This window comes from Wolffia australiana, chromosome 9, assembly GCF_029677425.1.
Source record: "Wolffia australiana isolate 7733 chromosome 9, ASM2967742v1".
Lineage (NCBI taxonomy): Eukaryota > Viridiplantae > Streptophyta > Magnoliopsida > Alismatales > Araceae > Wolffia > Wolffia australiana.
The window spans coordinates 8,405,708-8,423,863 of record NC_135843.1 but is presented as its reverse complement, the minus strand read 5'-3'; the positions used below and the strand labels follow the sequence as shown (position 1 = coordinate 8,423,863).

Here is an 18,156-nt window from a genome sequence, read left to right as displayed (position 1 = left end):
AACGTTCTCACATCTTTCATTTTGTATGATCAAGAATCGTAAATCTTGCGAGTTAAGCATTTGCCAGTCGTAGAAACATAATATTGACCTAGGAATATTCGCAGAAATTTTATCTTATTATAATTTTTCACTTTAGACGAATAATAATTGTTGACCGGTAAGAAGCAAAAATCTAGTAAACAACACCCTCAAAAGCTACTGAAAAACAAAACCACGTCTCTAAAGAACATCAATGATGTGTTATTAAAATAATGCAAAATACTTCTGAAGGTGCAGTGACGTGGCGCCACGTGTAAGCGAGGGAAGTGTTTATTGGTGGAAACTGTACAAAGATCATTGCTGACGTGGAGCTAGGTCATATTCAGAGCCACGAACTGCTGACGTTGACTCCGCGGCTTTCTTCTCCACCCAGGACTTGTACCCGTTCTTCATGTTCTTCACGTTCAAGAAGCCCTGCAAAGTGGATTATTATTGGGCCTGATTAGCCCAATAAGCCCATATTGGACCATTAAGGAGGTGTAAATAGTGGGCAAGTGAAGTTTACAGCGTGGAGAATATCGGCCGTCGCCAGGCGTGAGCGGTTCCCGGTCATGCAACCCTTTCAGATACAGAGGAGAGAGACATACATGAGAGAAGCAGTAAGAGAGAGAGATAGAATCATGCACAGGGAGTGGGATATTATTTACCACGATGAAGGTATCGTCATGGCCGAATACCGCAGAAACCTTGTTTAGGAACTCGGGATTCTTAACCTTTTCTATGGCGATGTTATTGGATCCATGTTAGAGAGAGAGAGATACAAGGGAGGGGTAGAGAGAGAAAGAGACTGAGTGTGAGGATGGAACCTTCGGCAGTGACAGAAGAATAGTAGGGGATGTTCAGAGCTCCCTCGACGTGGCCCTTGAGGAAGTCCTCTTCCATCCTTTCAGTCCCAAGATGACCCAAGTTATGTAAGATAGACAGAGAGAAGAAGAAGACACAAGAGAGAGAAACCCAAGTTATGTAGGAGAGATAGAGAGAAGAAGAAGACACAAGAGAGAGAAACCCAAGTTATGTATGAGAGAGATAGAGAGAAGAAGAAGACACAAGAGAGAGAAACCCAAGTTATGTAAGAGAGATAGAGAGAAGAAGAAGAGGACACAAGAGAGAGAAACCCAAGTTATGTAAGAGAGATAGTGTTAGTGAGATAGGCTAATGGGCCCTGTTCTATTAGCCCATTAGCCTTACCCATCTTCTCTCTCCTAGGGTACAAAGACCCTTCTCGTGTAACCTCTCAGGTATCTGATTCTTGTTCTTCTTCTCCCTCTGGTTTCAGATCTCCTTCCTCCTAACCTAACCTAGGTTAGGATTCCACAGATAGAGAAAAGAAGAAGAGGACACAAGAGAGAGAAACCCAAGTTATGTAAGAGAGAGAGAGAGAGAAGAAGAAGATGTTGAGGAGTGAGCAAACTCCTCAAAAGACACAAGAGGGAGAAACCCAAGTAATGTAAGACAGATAAAGAGGAGAAGAAGATGTTGAGGAGTCAGCAAATTCCTCAACAGAAGACACAAGAGAGAGAAACCCAAGTAATGTAAGAGAGATAGAGAGAAGAAAAGACATAAGAGAGAGAAACCCAAGTACAGGAGAGATGGAGAGAAGAAAAAGACATAAGAGAGAAAAACCCAAGTTATATAAAAGGGATGGAGTGAAGAAGACAGAAGAGAGAGAAACCCAAGTTGTGTAAGATAGATCGAGAGAAGGAGAAGAAATAAGAGAAAGAAACCCAAGTTCTGTAAGAGAGGTAGAGATAAGAAGAGAACAAAAGAGAGAAACCCAAGTTCTGTAAGAGAGGTAGAGAGAAGAAGAGAACGAAAGAGAGAGACACCCAAGTTCTGTAAGAGAGGTAGAGAGAAGAAGAGAACGAAAGAGAGAGACACCCAAGTTCTGTAAGAGAGGTAGAGAGAAGAAGAGAACGAAAGAGAGAGAAACCCAAGTTATGTAAGAGAGGTAGAGAGAAGAAGAGAACGAAAGAGAGAGAAACCCAAGTTGTGTAAGAGAGGTAGAGAGAAGAAGAGAACGAAAGAGAGAGAAACCCAAGTTATGTAAGAGAGGTACAGAGAAGAAGAGAACGAAAGAGAGAGAAACCCAAGTTATGTAAGAGAGGTAGAGAGAAGGAGAAGAAATAAGAGAGAGAAACCCAAGTCATGTAAGAGAGATAGAATGAAGAAGTAGACAAGAGAAGAGAATGCGAGGGTGAGAATTTACCGGACGTCCAAGTAGCGCGAGCCGGAATGAAGTAGATTCGCCGCTTCGTCTGCATTGACGGATACAATCTCTTCTACCCTGTGCAGAAAAAGATTATTAATCGATCTTCTCCTTGTCGAACAACAAGCCATGCAGCTGTTATGGAGTTACTCACTTCTTCTCAACCTATGCCATTTACCCTTCTTCTCTATATACACCGATTTATCTTTCAATCTACCCCTTTAACTATTCATCTATGTCTCTCTACCACACACACATTCAACTCTTGGCTCCCCCTCAATTTAAGATAACCCAAGCTATGTGAGAGTCCGAGAGAGATAGACAGAAAAATACATAAGAGAGAGAAACCCGAATCATGCAAGAGAGATAGAGAAGAAGAAGAAGACAGGAGAGAGAAGAACCCAAGTTATGTAATCGATATAGAGAGAAGAAAATGACGTAAGAGAGAGAAACCCAAGTTCTGTAAGAGAGATTGAGAGCAGAAGACGAAAGAGAGAATCCCAAGTTATGTAAGAGAGATTGAGAGAAGAAGAAGACACGAGAGAAAGAAACCCAAGTGTTGTAAGAGAGATAGAGAGAAGAAGGCATAAGCGAGACAATCCCATGAAATGTTAGAGAGATAGAGAGAAGAATAAGAAATAAGAGAGAGAAACCCAAGCTATGTAAGAGAGATGGAGCGGAGAAGAAGAAGACATAAGAGAGAGAAACCCAAGTGTTGTAAGGAGATAGAGAAGAACATTAGGGTGAGAATTTTTACCTTACATCCACGCTGCGCGAGCCGGCATTGAGTGGATTTGCAGCTTCGTCTGCATTCACGGATACAATATCTTCTACCCTGTGGAGAAAAAGATCATCAATCAACCTTCTCATCGTTGAGCAAGAAGGCAAACCTCTGCTGTGGAGTTACTCACTTATTCTCGACCTCTGCCATTTACCCTTTTCTCTCTCTCTATCTCTCTCTCTCTCTAGCTCTCTCTCTCTCTAACACACATTCAGCTATTGGCTCTCCCCTCAGTTTATGGTAAGAAGCTTGGACTCTGGTATGGCGTGGATAATGCTGCCGAAGGGTTGTGAATTATGAAGTCAACGGTGGGCAAACGCATGGGTTGAGATATTTTGGATGTTCAAGAAAAGTTTAATTTGTGGACTGGGCCATGAGTAATCAAATTATGTTAGACCGGAAAAATAAAAAAACAGCAATAAGTTTGATATCAAGCAGAAGATTCCCACAAGCAGCTTCTGAGTAATTTGAGAACAAGCCTAATCACCCACACAACTTAGGCAAATACCTTGATTTCCATTGTTTCTAATGAACAAAAAAGTTAAATTTGTGTTTTACTTAGGAAAATGAAGATATTCACCAAAAGCTAGTTGCGCTGTCACCCATGCCCAAATGACCAAATTGGGTTTTTGTGCACTGTATTTGGTCGCCTCTATGAGGACAAAATTATCATTTGAACGTTCAACGTTTACTTTAATCGGGCCACATATTCAATCTGAAAAGCATAGGTATTAAAATCCAATTTCCACTGATACTCGACAATAATTGAAATTTAAAAGGGGTTCAGAAATAGACCTGGATAACTTTAAATAAGATCAACCTCAATAAATCAATACTTTCATAAATAAGGAGGATACATAGGAGAGAATATGTGTTTTAGAAGGTGAGCATATTTATGGGATAATGACTTGATCATACTCCCCCTCAAGCTCGAGTGTGGATGCAGATTGAGTTGATGAAGATTGAGTTGTAGGTTGATGGTTCATATCCAAATTCCTACTCAATTTGATAATAAATGACTTAGAAATCACTGGGTAAATAGGTTCCCCTTGGGATATATCCTACGTGTGCCATATTTATGGATTTACACAATTAAAATTGAGCTGAAGATCACATGATTCATGCAGCATTTCCTCCTTCCACTATGGATAAAATATGTTCAAGCTTATGCTTAGGAGCAGAATCTGGATCTTAGCTTTCCAACGAGCCTGAACTTGCTGTCTGGAATTATGTTGTTTTGTCTCACTGTCCAAATGAACCATTCTTATATAGGTAAAAGAATATGTCCATTCGATAAGAGTTAACGACCTTGAAATCAGGTGTTCTTGAATGCTCATGAGGATTTACCTTATTTATTGCATGCCACATATCCACAGTCGCCTAAAATCTGGATAAACTCAGTCCAAACTAAGACAACTTGATCAATTCAAGAACTTAAAAATCACTTTTTCAGTTTAATTGACCCCCTCATTTTGACCACTAATCCCCCACCCGACTAGCATACCAATGATCTATTTTTTAGAGTCTGCTCCATGGTCCACTCCAAGATCTCTGTTTGTATTCATTTATAACATAAAAAATTAATTTCCGAGTTAATGAATAAGAAATGAGAATATGTATAAAATAATAGATATCTTACATTATTTCAGTAATTGACTTGTTTGAAAATATGATAAACTATGTGTAAATTCGTCATACTAATGCATGATATCATACTTAATGATGTTCATTGTGTTGTGCAGATTTCTGCAAGCCATTCTGATGAGATCTCATGAGGATTAATAATGACCTCTTGTGGGCCTCATTATGAACATAGTGATAGCTCATATTAAGATCCTCGTATGCTTATATCGGTCAGAAGCAAGACTTTCACCTAGTTCTTAAAGTACATGGGCATGAATGATTCTACAGTTAAACCCAAGGTCGGAAGAATATATATGATTCATCTTGCAAGCTATGTCTATCATAGCCTAGTACTCAGCCTTTATACTTGATTGAGATAATAGCATTGCTATGTGCTTCTCTAAAAAACTATATTCCAACTTATGAGATGATAATTGTGATCATATTTCCATGTATTTTATGTTTTAAGGTTTTTCCAAAAGATGAATATATCATGTTGGTAGCAATTTATTTTAGGCATGGATGAGCGAGGTCTGTGTGTAATTTGGTATTTCAGCTCATACCATGCTTAAAAAATATTTCATGAATACTAATCTTATCATAAATAAGATCTCTCTTGAACGAGGGTACATGAATTCAGATGTGGATGCCCCCAACTAGTGAGAAAATGAGTAAGAAATGACAAGGAAACAATAAAGAATATCTTGAAGGATTGTTTGAGTGATTATATCATATGTAGTAATACTATTTTTCCCTCTCTTTTTCACTGATTCTGGTTGGCCAAGGCTTCCTAGGATCTAGATTTTTCATCCTGGTTCATTAAAGTGTTCTGAAGAGTTTACTCTTTGTTAACCTCCTTGAAAATGAAAAACACCTCATACTGCTGAAATATAAGGATCTAAAATGAGGGAAGGCAAGGTAAATTTACTAGTCTCTACATTTTAGGGTGTTGATGTTTATGATCTTAGTACCTAGATATTTGACAATCTAGAAGGCCAATCGAGCTGAAAATTTCTGGGAAGATTTTTCTTACTTCCCCCTCCTCATCCATATCCCTTGATATAAAAAGCAAGTTCAGGATGAATTTCACAGTGATCCATGCCTCTATTTATAGATCACAGGGTATGGATGAAAAGAGGAGGGATAGACAAATCAGTGCTGTAAATTTTAGCTCAATCAGAGCTGTAGATCGTCCACAGCATAGAGAGAGAAAGGGTAGAATCTGCCGCAGTCGAGTTTGGACTTATTGTTGGAATTGGGTTTGGCAGGATGGGCGCAGAAGCGTCGGAGAAGAGGAAGAGAAGAGAGGGCCTGTCCGGGGGAAAGGGGAAGAAGCTGCGGAGCCCGGCGGTGCTGATGAGTCTGGTCAAGTATCGAGGCGATGCTCTAATACCAAGATGATGGCAGACGTCGTCGGTGACGTCGTCTTGTCGGTACCGAGGTGATACTCGGATACCATGATGTGTTATCGAATGGTGTCGTCGACTGACTTTTAGGACTACTTCATATAAAATTTACTTAATATCATGATTTAGAGTTAAATTTTCAAATCAACATGTATAACCTGACATTTGTGTTAAACTCTCAGAATTTTTGTCAAACACAATACGTTTACACAGTAATTTTTAGTGACACAAAATAAAAAATGATATTCTTAGCTTTTAAAATGGATATCTCAGGTTGGCCTCGGTTCAAGGGGATGGTTAAGTTTTGTTGGATGCCTTTGTTTTACTAGTTTATGAGTAATATACTAAGATATTGATAATATATTTATTAAACTGTAGTTAAGAGGAATAGAATCTCTTCTTTCTCTTGTTCTTACCCAGATGCATTGGCAAAGTGGTGGATTGTGAATTGAGAAATCTGAAAAAGATTTTCAATTTTCCAATCCACCACTTTGCCAATGCATCTGGGTAAGAACAAGAGAAAGAAGAGATTCTATTCCTCTTAACTACAGTTTAATAAATATATTATCAATATCTTAGTATATTACTCATAAACTAGTAAAACAAAGGCATCCAACAAAACTTAACCATCCCCTTGAACCGAGGCCAACCTGAGATATCCATTTTAAAAGCTAAGAATATCATTTTTTATTTTGTGTCACTAAAAATTACTGTGTAAACGTATTGTGTTTGACAAAAATTCTGAGAGTTTAACACAAATGTCAGGTTATACATGTAACCTAAGTCCTATTTTCAAATAAAACTCCAAGAAGATATGAGAAATCCACTCAACTCTAAGAGAAGTCAAGTAGGATTGGTCTCAAAAATCTATAAAGTTTATTAAATAGAGCTTAGGAAAATAAATGATAAATGTCTCAAAAATCAATAAAACTTGACTTCTCTTAGAGTTGAGTGGATTTCTCATATCTTCTTGGAGTTTTATTTGAAAATAGGACTTAGGTTACATGTATAACCTGACATTTGTGTTAAACTCTCAAAATTTTTGTCAAACACAATACGTTTACACAGTAATTTTTAGTGACACAACTCTAAGAGATTCCAAAGGATGGGTTTACCTGGTAATGGCCGAGAGAATTCGAGATTAAGGGCTGTCGCTAGAACAAGGTGAAGAGCTTGTCGTCGGTTTTAGATTTGCACTAGCATATTCACCATTTAAGGATAAAATGAGACATTTATCATTTATTTTCCTAAGCTCTATTTAATAAATTTTATTGATTTTTGAGACTAATCCTGCTTGACTTCTCTTAGAGTTTAGTGGATTTCTAGAAATTTGTTCGGACACTGATCAAGACTGAACTTGTCTCCTTTAGCAATAGGAGCGTCTAGAGGTTTACAATCTTCCATGCCATATCGTTTAAGGATTTTCTCAATATATCCCTTTTGAGACAAACCTAAGATATTTTGAGAGCGATTATGATATATCTGAAGGCCCAATACATTTGAGGCTTCACCGAGATTCTTCGTGTCATGAAGTAGGTTTGTATCGTTTGTGGCAAGTAATATGTCATCGACATATAGGACGAGAAATATGCATTTACTCCCACTAAACTTATGGTACACACATTCATCTGCTAAATTTGCCTCAAAACCGAACGCGACAATAATTCGATGAAATTTTTGATACCATTGACGAGAAGCTTGCTTTAGACCATAGATGGACTTCTTTGACTTTGGATCTCCGATCTCAAAGTGTTCTGGTTGAACCATATATATGGTCTCATTAATGTCTCCGTTAAGAAACGCAGTCTTGACATCCATCTGGTGTAGTTCAAGATTAAAATGCGCTACAAGTGCCATTATAATTCTAAAGGAGTCTTTCGATGAAATTGGAGAGAAAGTCTCATTATAATATATGCCTTCTCGTTGAGTAAAACCTTTGGCAACAAGACGAGCTTTATATCTTTCCATATTACCCTTTGAATCCCTTTTGGTTTTAAATATCCATTTGCAGCCAATGGGCTTCTTACCTTCGGGTAATGGGACAAGATCCCAAACGTCATTGTCAACCATAGATTTTATTTCTTTGTTCAAATTCTATCCACCTTTGAGAGTTAAAATTCTGCATGGCCTGTTTTATATTAAGAGGATCATCTTCCATGATCTCAAAATCAGCCTCATGTTCCTAGAGAAAAACAATATAGTCATCCGGAATTGCAGATTTTCTTTCTCTAGTGGATCTTCTTTAAGGGCACTTGTATTTGAGGTTGTGATGTTTATTTAACTAGAATAGAGGAGCATGAAGCATTATCTTGAATTAGTGGTGCCTTTGTTGGTGGGTCAAGTGTGATTAATTCATCTTCTTGGTCATCAACAATAACTAAAGGGGCATCCTCTAATTCTTCTGTAAAGACAATGTCATGAACTTTATCTCCCCCTGCAAACTCAACATCCTCAAAGAAATGAGCATTTCCCGTCTCAAAAATGGCTTTAGTAGTGGGGTCGTAAAATTTAAAACCTCTAGACATTTCAGAATATCCAACAAAATAGCAAGTGACAGTTCTGGAGTCAAGCTTTAAGTTCATCGCGCAATAAGGGTCGTGCTTCTGCTTGACAACCCCAAATGTGTAAATGTTTCAAACTTGGTTTGCGAGTTGTCCAAAGCTCATATGGAGTTTTCTTAGTCGCCTTTGTTGGAATTCGATTAAGTAAATAGGCAGCCATCTTGAGTGCTTCGCCCCCGAGGTTCATTGGAAGAGGTGATTCTGCAAGCATACTTCTAACCATATCTTGGAGTGTTCTATTTCGCCTCTCGGCAACACCATTCATGTGGGGTGAACCTGGCATGGTGCATTGAGGAACAATAACACATTCTGATAGATATTTAGCAAAAGGTCCTAGACATTGTTCACCTGAACCATCATATCGGCCATAGAATTCTCCTCCACGATCGGATTTTATGGTCTTAATCCGCTTGTTATGCTGATTTTCAACTTCGGCTTTATATTTCTGAAATATTTACAGAGATTCTGATTTCTCATGAATGAAAGCCAGGGCCGCAGGCGGTGGGTCAGCGTCCCGACGGTCGTTGCCCCGGCCCTGACGGCTGCCGCGATGGTCGCTGCCCTAGCCCCGACGGTCGCCGCGGCGAGGGCCGTTGCGCTAGCCCCGACGGCCACCATCCTACCTGCCACCAAGCAAATGGCGGACTAGTGGCAATATTTGGGCATACTGGTATCAATTTAAGGTCTAGCCTTCTCAAGTTTTCTCTAAATATTGTGTAAAAATAAGGGTATGGGATATGAATATTTACCCCCATGATTAAAAATATTAATTTTCTTTTTTAATATTATAATTGACAAAAAACACGGGGTCGGGTTATGCTTGTAGACCGATCCAACCATATTCTGATTAGACACAAATGCGCCTCTTAGACAGGCAGCGCTACAGACGAAAAGGAAATGGCGGACTTGAAAATGTCTGATCCTTGATAAATATAAAGATCCAAACTTGAGAGGAAGTATTGAGGGCTCACCATACTTGCATTGAGGTTTTGGTAACCTTGGTTTCCATTTTCATATCATCATCTATCCCTGTCCCTTAAAATCCATTATTTTCTCACTCTAGACATTTGCTTTTCCCTACTTTCTCTCCATATAATAATTTTATTTTCCCACTCTATATTTATACATATCCCTAGTTTATCCTCTCAAGGTTTCATAAAGAGTAACTTTAATTTTCACCTTCAAATTCTATCTCATACTTCTTCTACACCCTCCCTTCATTTTCTCTCTCTGTCTCTTCATTTTAAAAAAATTTCTCTCGCTAAAACTTTTATTCATGAGATTCTAAAAAATATCACTTTATCCACAATATGATGTTTTCAACTAACCATGTTTGACTTCATACAATTCAATTAGTCTTATTAATTTAAATATCTGCTAGCTCTGTGTGTCGGATTGAAGTAACTTAACTCTGAATTTATTTTATGGGCCATAACACTTTATGGTGGCGACCATGACTGCACATTGGAACCGGACATGCCTCCACCTCCATACGAGACGTCTCGTGTCATGACATGTCATCAACGCCAACTCCAGAACTGCCCTTTGATGTGACACGTCGACATGTCGTCTATTTTTGTCTTTTTTTTTCTCTTACTTTCTCTTTCCTCCAAGGTCTATACATAGGCCAAAGTTGCTTGAAACACTTGGTGAATTTTATTTCAAGAATTGAAATTTTCTTCTTGAGAGATTTTCCCTAACCATCTTCCCTTCCTAGGCGCTGTCGCCGTTGTCGACGCCAAGGGAAGAACCTTTGTTCCTCGCTCTCTGATCGTCTACACCGCCTGCGCTTGCGCCTGCGCCCACGTGTACGATCTTCCACCAACGCCACCGACCGCTTGCCTGCGCAGGTTGCTAGCCGCCCTCGCAGGCCGCCTGCCCGCGCAGGCTGTCCACCCGCACAGGCCGCCACTGCGCAGGTCGTCTGCCCACAGGCCGCCCGCCCTCACGGACCGCCGCCTGCGCAGATAGTCTGCCCGCACAGGCCGCCGCCGCGTAGGCCGTCTGCTAGCAGGCCGCCCGCCCTCACCGACCGCCGTCCGTGCAAGTTGTCTGCCTGCAAAGGCCGGCCGTCCGCGCGCAGACCGTCGCCCTTGCGGGCCACCCACCCGCACAGGCCGCCATCGCACAGGCCGCCATCGCACAGGCCGCTCGCCCGCACGCAGGGCGCCTGCCCTCGTGGACCATTGCCCGTGCAGGCCGTCTGCCCTCATAGGCCACCTTCCCGCACAGGCCGCTGCCCGCACAGACCACCCACCTATGCTGGTCACCGCCACCGCGAGTAGGCCACCTGCCTGCGCAGGCCACTGCCCGCGCAGACCACCCACCTATGCTGGGCACCGCCACCGTGAGTAAGCCACCCGCCTGCGCAGGCCGCCGCCTTGCCCATTGCCCTCCAGCCGCGTGCGCCACCCTAAGGGCTGCCCACTCCCATCCTCACGTCTGCCCACTCCTGCATTCACGCCGCCTGCTCACGCCCTCGTGCTCGTCTCGCCGTCCATAAAAATAAATTTTTCCTGATTTAGATTTCCAATCAAAATAAAAATACATTTCACAACAAAATATTACTAAAATTTAATATAATCAATTAGGCTCACTTTCTCTCCCTATATTTCTGTTCCCTCATTTGAAGACTCTTAATGCCTGATTTAAATTTCTAATCAAAATCAACAACATTTCAAAACCACATATCACTAAAATTTGATCAAACTGATTAAGCTCACCTTCTCTCTCTACCATTCGGCGTTCTAATCCAAAGATTGATAATACCTGACTTAAATTTCCAATCAAAATAAAAAAAATTTCAAAACTAACTATCAGTAAAATTTGATCCAACCGTTTAGGATCACTTTCTCTCTCTAGATTTTGGTGCCCTAATCCAAAGACTGATAATGCCTTATTTAAATTTTGAATCAATATAAAAATAGATTTCAAAACAAAAAATCACTAAAATTTCATAAAACCGATTAGGCTTGCTTTCTCTCTCTAGATTTTGGAGCCCTAATCCGAAGATGGATAATGCCTGATTTAAATTTCCAATCAAAATAAAAGACACTTCAAACTAATCATTAGTAAAAATTGATATAATCGATTAGGCTCACTTTTTCTCCCTAGATTTCTGTGCCCTAATCCAAAGACTGATAATGCCTAATTTAAATTTCTAATCAATATAAAAATAGATTTCAAAACTAATCTTTGCTAAAATATTATATAACCGATTGGGCTCCCTTTCTCTCTGTAGATTTCTGTGCCCTAATTGGAAATATTGATAATGCCTCATTTAAATATCCAATAAAAATAAAAATAAATTTCAAAACTTAATATTACTAAAATTTAATAGAACTGATTAGGGTTACTTTCTCTCTCTAGATTTATGTGCACTCATTTGAAGACTCTTAATGCCTGATTTAATTTCCAATCAAAATCAAGAGCCTTTCAAAACCACAGATCACTGAAATTTGATGAAACTATTTTGGTTCACTTTCTCTCTCTAGATTTCGGCACCCTAATCCAAAAATTCAAAATTTGATTTAAATTTCCAATTAAAATAAAAAAAAACATTTCAAAACTAAATAACAGTAAATTTTGATATAACCGATGCGGCTCACTTTCTCTTTGTAGATTTCTATGCCCTAATTCGAATACTGATAATGCCTAATTTAAATATCCAATCAATATAAAAAATAAAGTTGAAATTTGAGTATTACTAAAATTTAATAAAACCGATTAGGCCCATTTTCTCTCCCAAGATTTCTGTGCCCTCATTTGAAGACTCTTAATGTCTGATTTAAATTGTAATCAAAATCAAGAACATTTCAAAACAACATATCACTAAAATTTGATAAAACTGATTAGGCTCACTTTCGCTCTCTACAGTTCGGTGCCCTAATCTGAAGACTGATAATGACTCACTTAAATTTCCAATCAAAATAAAAAACATTCCAAAACTAAACAACAGTAAATTTGATATAACCGATTAGGCTCACTTTCTATCTCTAGATTTTGGTGCCCTAATCCAAAGACTCATAATGCCTAATTTAAATTTCCGATCACTATAAAAATAGATTTCGAAACTAAATATTACTATAATTTGATATAACCGAATAGGCTCACTTTCTCTTTGTAGATTTCTGTGCCCTAATTCGAATACTTACAATGCCTAATTCAAATATCTGATCGGAATAAAAACAAATTTCAAAACTTAATATTACTAAAATTTCAAAGAACCGGTTACGCTCACTCTCTCTCCCTAGATTTCTGTGCCCTCATCCGAAGATTGATAATGTGTGATTTAAATTTCTAATATAAATCAAGAACAGTTTGTGGAACATTTGGGAAGAGATTATAATAATTTACTAGTGATAAGAGAGGGGTTGCCTCCCTTATACAGAGGAGAGGAAACCCTAGAGAGAGAGAGAGAGAGAAAGAGAGAGTGAATTACAAGAGTACCCCTCCGGGGGGGTATATTCACTCACACTCCCCCTCAAGCTCGAGCGTAGATATCAAACATGCCCAGCTTGCGAGAGATTACGTCATATGCCATGGTGCTCAGTCCTTTAGTGAAAATGTCCGCCAACTGCTACGACGAGCTCACATGTGGAGTAGTGATGAGACCGGCGAGCACGCGATCACGAATCGCATGACAGTCAATCTCAATGTGCTTCGTCCACTCATGAAACGTGGGATTGTTGGCGATGAAGATAGCGGCTTGATTGTCACAGTACATTGGCATAGCCTCCTGCACAGGAAAATCAAGCTCGCGAAGGAGAGAGCGGATCCACAGTAGCTCCGAAGAGGCTTGCGTCATGGCACGATACTCAGATTCCGCACTCGAGAGGGAGACCACCCGCTGTTTCTGACTCCTCCACGTAACTAGGTTACCGCCAACAAAAGTGCAGAAACTGGAAGTGGACTTCCAATCACCGCGATCCCCAGCATAACCAGCATCTGAGTACGCCTCCACGCGGAGATGTCCATGGCGCTGGTAAAGAAGCCCCCGGCCAGGGGCATGCTTCAAATAGGCAAGGACGCGTAACGCGGCTTGCCAATGTATGTCCTGAGGAGCATGCATGAACTGACTGAGGAGTGCCACTGGGTAAGCAATGTCCGGACGGGTGACTGTCAGATAGATAAGTTTCCCCACCAAGCGTCGATAAGGCTCAACGTCAGTCAGGAGCGGAGAAGTAGTATCCCAGAAGCAAGGTTTATTGTCAATAGGTGAACTACGAGGTTTGCACCCCAGTAACCTGGCTTCCTCCAGCATATCCAGGACATACTTTCGTTGATTCAAGATCAACTTACCCGGCTGATGAGCAAACTCAATGCCGAGAAAATATTTGGGCGTACCCAAGTCCCGAATGGTAAGATGCTGGTGAAGATAAGCTTTTACCTGAGCAATACCCGACTGATCACTGCCCGTAAGGAGAATATCATCCACGTATACCGCAAGTATAACCGTGCCGGTGGATCCATGCTGACGAAACACCGTAGGGTCCACCGTGCATGGGGTGAGGCCCATAGTACGTACAAGTTCGCTGAACTTGGCGAACCAGGCGCGTGGACTCTGTTTGAGGCCGTACAGAGCACGCCGGAGATGACATACCTTGCCGGTCGAGCCGAGAGTGGAATATCCGGGCGGTTGCTCCATGAAAACCTGCTCGGTGAGTTCCCCATAAAGAAAGGCGTTGGAAACATCCAACTGATGTAGCGGCCACCCCTGATTCACCGCAATGGAGAGAAGAACCCGAATAGAGTTCAGACGTACCACATGAGAGAAGGTCTCCTTGTAGTCGATGCCGTATGTCTGGGTGAAGCCGCATGCCACTAAACGAGCCTTGTACCGATCGACGAGGCCATCTGGCTTATACTTCACCGTGAATATCCATCTGCATGTGATGATATTTGTATCTCGCGGACGAGGAACAAGAATCCACGTGCGACGCTCGGTGAGTGCGGCATACTCCTGGTCCATAGCTGCCTTCCAGTGGGGAATGCGCAGGGCCTCCACATGGGACCGTGGTATCGACTCGGAGGTGAGGGATAGGGAAAAGGCACGATAGGTGGGGTGAAGACGGTCATAATGGACATAGTGAGAAATAGGATGAAGGGTACAGGAGCGAGTACCTTTCCGTAAGGAGACGGGTAAATGGAGGTCATCCGTGGCCGATGCAAGTGGTGTGGAACCTGCGGACAGGGGCGAGGACCCGCCTGGTGGCTCGACGGAGTCCGGCTCCGGGGCAAGTACCGACTGAGCTGGAGGTCCTAAGCGAGGAGGTGTAGTAGATGAGGAGGAGGGTGTCTCACGTGGGAGCTCCAAGAGATGTGGAGGAGTAGGCTCAAGTGGAGGAGGAGCCAAAGGAGGAGCGGTAGACTGTGGCGTCATAGTAGACAATATAGGTGGAGTAGTGGTCGGAGGGGAAGGGGTGGTGAAGTAGCGAGTGGATTCAAAAAAAGGTGACGTCGGCCAAGACGAGATATCGGCGCTGATCAGGAAGGTATACACGATAACCTTTCTGAGTGCGTGAGTAGCCGACGAAGACTCCTTTAATGGATCGAGGAGCCAATTTGGACAAGTTGGGTGTGTGGTCATGGACAAACGCCACACACCCAAACGTCCGAGGAGGCAGTATAAATAGCTCGCGATCGGGGTGAAGACGACGAAGAGGAACATCACCACCGAGAGGGGAGGAGGGTAAGCGGTTAAGAAGGTAAGCGGAGGTAAGGAGGGCATCCGACCAGAGGTAGTGTGGAACGCCCATCTCAATGAGGAGAGTACGGGTCATATCCAGAAGGTGACGGTGTTTCCACTCGGTGACACCGTTCTGCTGAGATGTGTAGGGGCACGTGGTCTGGTGGATGATGCCAAGCGAGGAGCAAGTATCTTGGAGAGCGAACTGAACAAACTCCAAGGCATTGTCCGTGCGAAGAATTTTAGGGGTGGAAGAATATTGAGTGGATATCTCTTGGAGGAACTGACGAACCGAGGAGAGAATGTCAGTGCGATCATGGAGTAGGTAAACCCACGAGAGACGAGAGAAGTCATCGACAAATACGATGTAATAGCGGAAGTTAGAAATAGAAGAGACACGAGATGGTCCCCAAACATCACAATGTACGAGATCAAAAGCCTTCGTACTAGGGATAGAATCCAGACGATAGTAAGTGGAACGGAAATGCTTGCCTAACTGACAAGACTCACACTCAAAAGGAGATAGACTAATCCAGGGAAGGGCCTGTCGAAGTTTGGTAATACCAGGATGGCCCAAACGACGATGCCATTGGAGAGAAGAGTCTGACTGTGAAAGGAGACAACGAAAGCTAGGAGAAGGAATATCAGGAACGAGCTCGTAGATGCCCCGGCCGGTCTCACGTCCCAAACCAATCCTCTTGCCCGTCCGCAGGTCCTGAAAGGTACAGTGATAAGGAAAGAAGGACACCGAGCAGAAGAGAGATTTAGTGATAGCACTGATGGAGAGGAGATTAACAGGAAAATTACGGACATAAAGGACATCGGATAAGGGAAGTGAGGGAGTCGGGAGAGAAAGTCCTTTGCCCTGAACGGGACAAGCACGACCGTCCGCAATGGTGACAGTCTCAGGGTGGGGGAGGCTAGATATACGGGAGAGGAGAGAGGAGGTACCTGACATGTGTGCAGAGGCTCCCGAGTCGATGATCCAGGAACCCAGAGAGGAGGCAAGAAGAGCCATACCTGAGGTCGAAGTCGACGCAATATGTGAAGTATGAGATCCCGCGGAACTGGACGAAACCGTCAGAGCCCGAGGGGCAATGAGGCGGGCATATTCCTCCCTGGATATAGTGAGGACGCCTGAAGCCGAGGAGGAGGCCGTCGTGGCGGGGTTGGCGACCCGGCGGGGTCTACCAAACTTCTTCCAGCACTTTTCGGAAGGATGACCATACTTCTGGCAATGCATGCATGGGGGGTACTGACTGCGTTCCTTGTCCCGACTAGGTCCACCGCCATTCAATTCGCGACTGTAAGGTCGAGTCTCGGAGGAAAGGGCAGTGGATTATGTTGATAATGGAGCGAGAACGGGAAGTGCGGACACCGGGGGGGGTGACCCGTAAAGCCGTGGAGAAGGCCTCACCCAAGGTAGGCAGAGTGGCGGAGCTCAGAATGTGACCCCGAATCTGTGCGCCAAGAGTGGGATCAATGCCTGCCAAGAATAAACCAACTGCAATCTCCTCGCGATAGCGTCGCTGAATAGTGAGATAGGCCGTATACGGCTGATAGATCTCGAGTTGGTTGAGGAGAGATCGCAGGGTGGCATAAAATTCCTGGAGTGGCCGGGTGCCCTGGCGCGCACGGAACATCCCTTCCACTATCTCCACCGTCCGACCGATATGGGAGCGATACCCGTACATGCGGTCCCATTCATCCCAAATGGCCTTTGACGGAGAGATGAGCTGCATCGGCTCTGCGATGACCGGAATCGCCATCTTTAGGAGCCAGGCAGTGACCGCCTGATCTTGAGTGACCCAGGTGGGAAATCTGGGGTCGTCAAGAGAGGGCCGTTCGTCGGTGAGGAAAGAGAGACGTCCATGAATTTCCAGAAACCGACGAAATCCCGTGGACCACGTCACGTAATTAGTGCCGTCCAGTAGTGCCGTCGGACCTTGAATTCCGGTAATGAAGCTGTGTGAAGGAATATAAGGGTCCGGAGGCATACCCGGGTACTGAGTCAGAGGCGGAAGCGACGACGAGGCAGAGGAACCGTCCCGACGCTCCATGAATCCCCGAATAGAATATAGAATAGGCGACGCCGGAAAGCGTCAATAGGCGGCTGGAATCCGCAGAGAGGCGCCGATTGGATGGAGATAGCAATCGGATGGCAGCGATCTGGATCGGTAGGCAGTGATCCCGAGCGGCAGCGATCACGATCGGCAGCGATCCCGATCGGCGGAGGGCAGCAATCGACGATCGGCGGCGGAGGGCAGCGATCCCGATCGGCGGGAGGCTGCTGGTGGCGCCGATCGACAGCAATCCGATCGGCGGCTGCTGTAGCCGATCGGCGGCAGCTGCTGCTGTAGGGGATCGGCGGCGGCGGCTGCTGCTGTAGAACTCCACTATAGAGCTCACTCTCTCTCTACAACTCTCAGGATGTCTTCTTGCGGTCTGCCAGAGAGAAGAAGCCCAACTGCTGGAGAAGACTCGTAAAGTATATCGAGCTGCGGTCTGGTTCTGCAGTTGCCCGCTGGCGTGCTGTCTCCCCGTCGCTTTACTCTACCCTTCTTTCTAGAGAAGCTCTGCTTCTTTAATGGCGGAGGACATGGCCGACGAGCGTGATTGCCGACGGAGTTTCGCCACGACTTCTTCTCGGAGAAGAACAGTAACGGGGACTTAGCTTTCGCGGAGTTCCCGCTCGTGGAGTACGGTTCTCCGCTGGAATCGGAGGCCAGCGACGAGGAAGACTACATGGCCGGGTTAACTCGCCGGATGATAGGCGTCACGAGGATATGGCGTCCGAGAACAAGGTGCCTCTCAAGCAACGGCGGCTACCTTGGCTCTGATACCATGTGGAA

The 18,156-nt window shown here is 43.5% G+C and overlaps 1 protein-coding gene across 1 annotated transcript; it reads right to left on the bottom strand.

Annotated features, from left to right (window-relative positions):
• Positions 1 to 218: 218 nt before the first annotated feature.
• Positions 219 to 3,294, bottom strand: LOC144707620 (thiosulfate sulfurtransferase 18-like). Its single transcript, XM_078580827.1, has 7 exons — positions 3,157 to 3,294; positions 3,003 to 3,080; positions 2,246 to 2,323; positions 846 to 922; positions 687 to 757; positions 545 to 598; positions 219 to 453 (listed from the first exon to the last, which is right to left on the bottom strand). Exons 1-7 carry the CDS (start codon positions 3,174 to 3,176, stop codon positions 334 to 336), a joined length of 498 nt encoding a protein of 165 aa, XP_078436953.1. The 5' UTR covers positions 3,177 to 3,294; the 3' UTR covers positions 219 to 333.
• Positions 3,295 to 18,156: the final 14,862 nt, after the last annotated feature.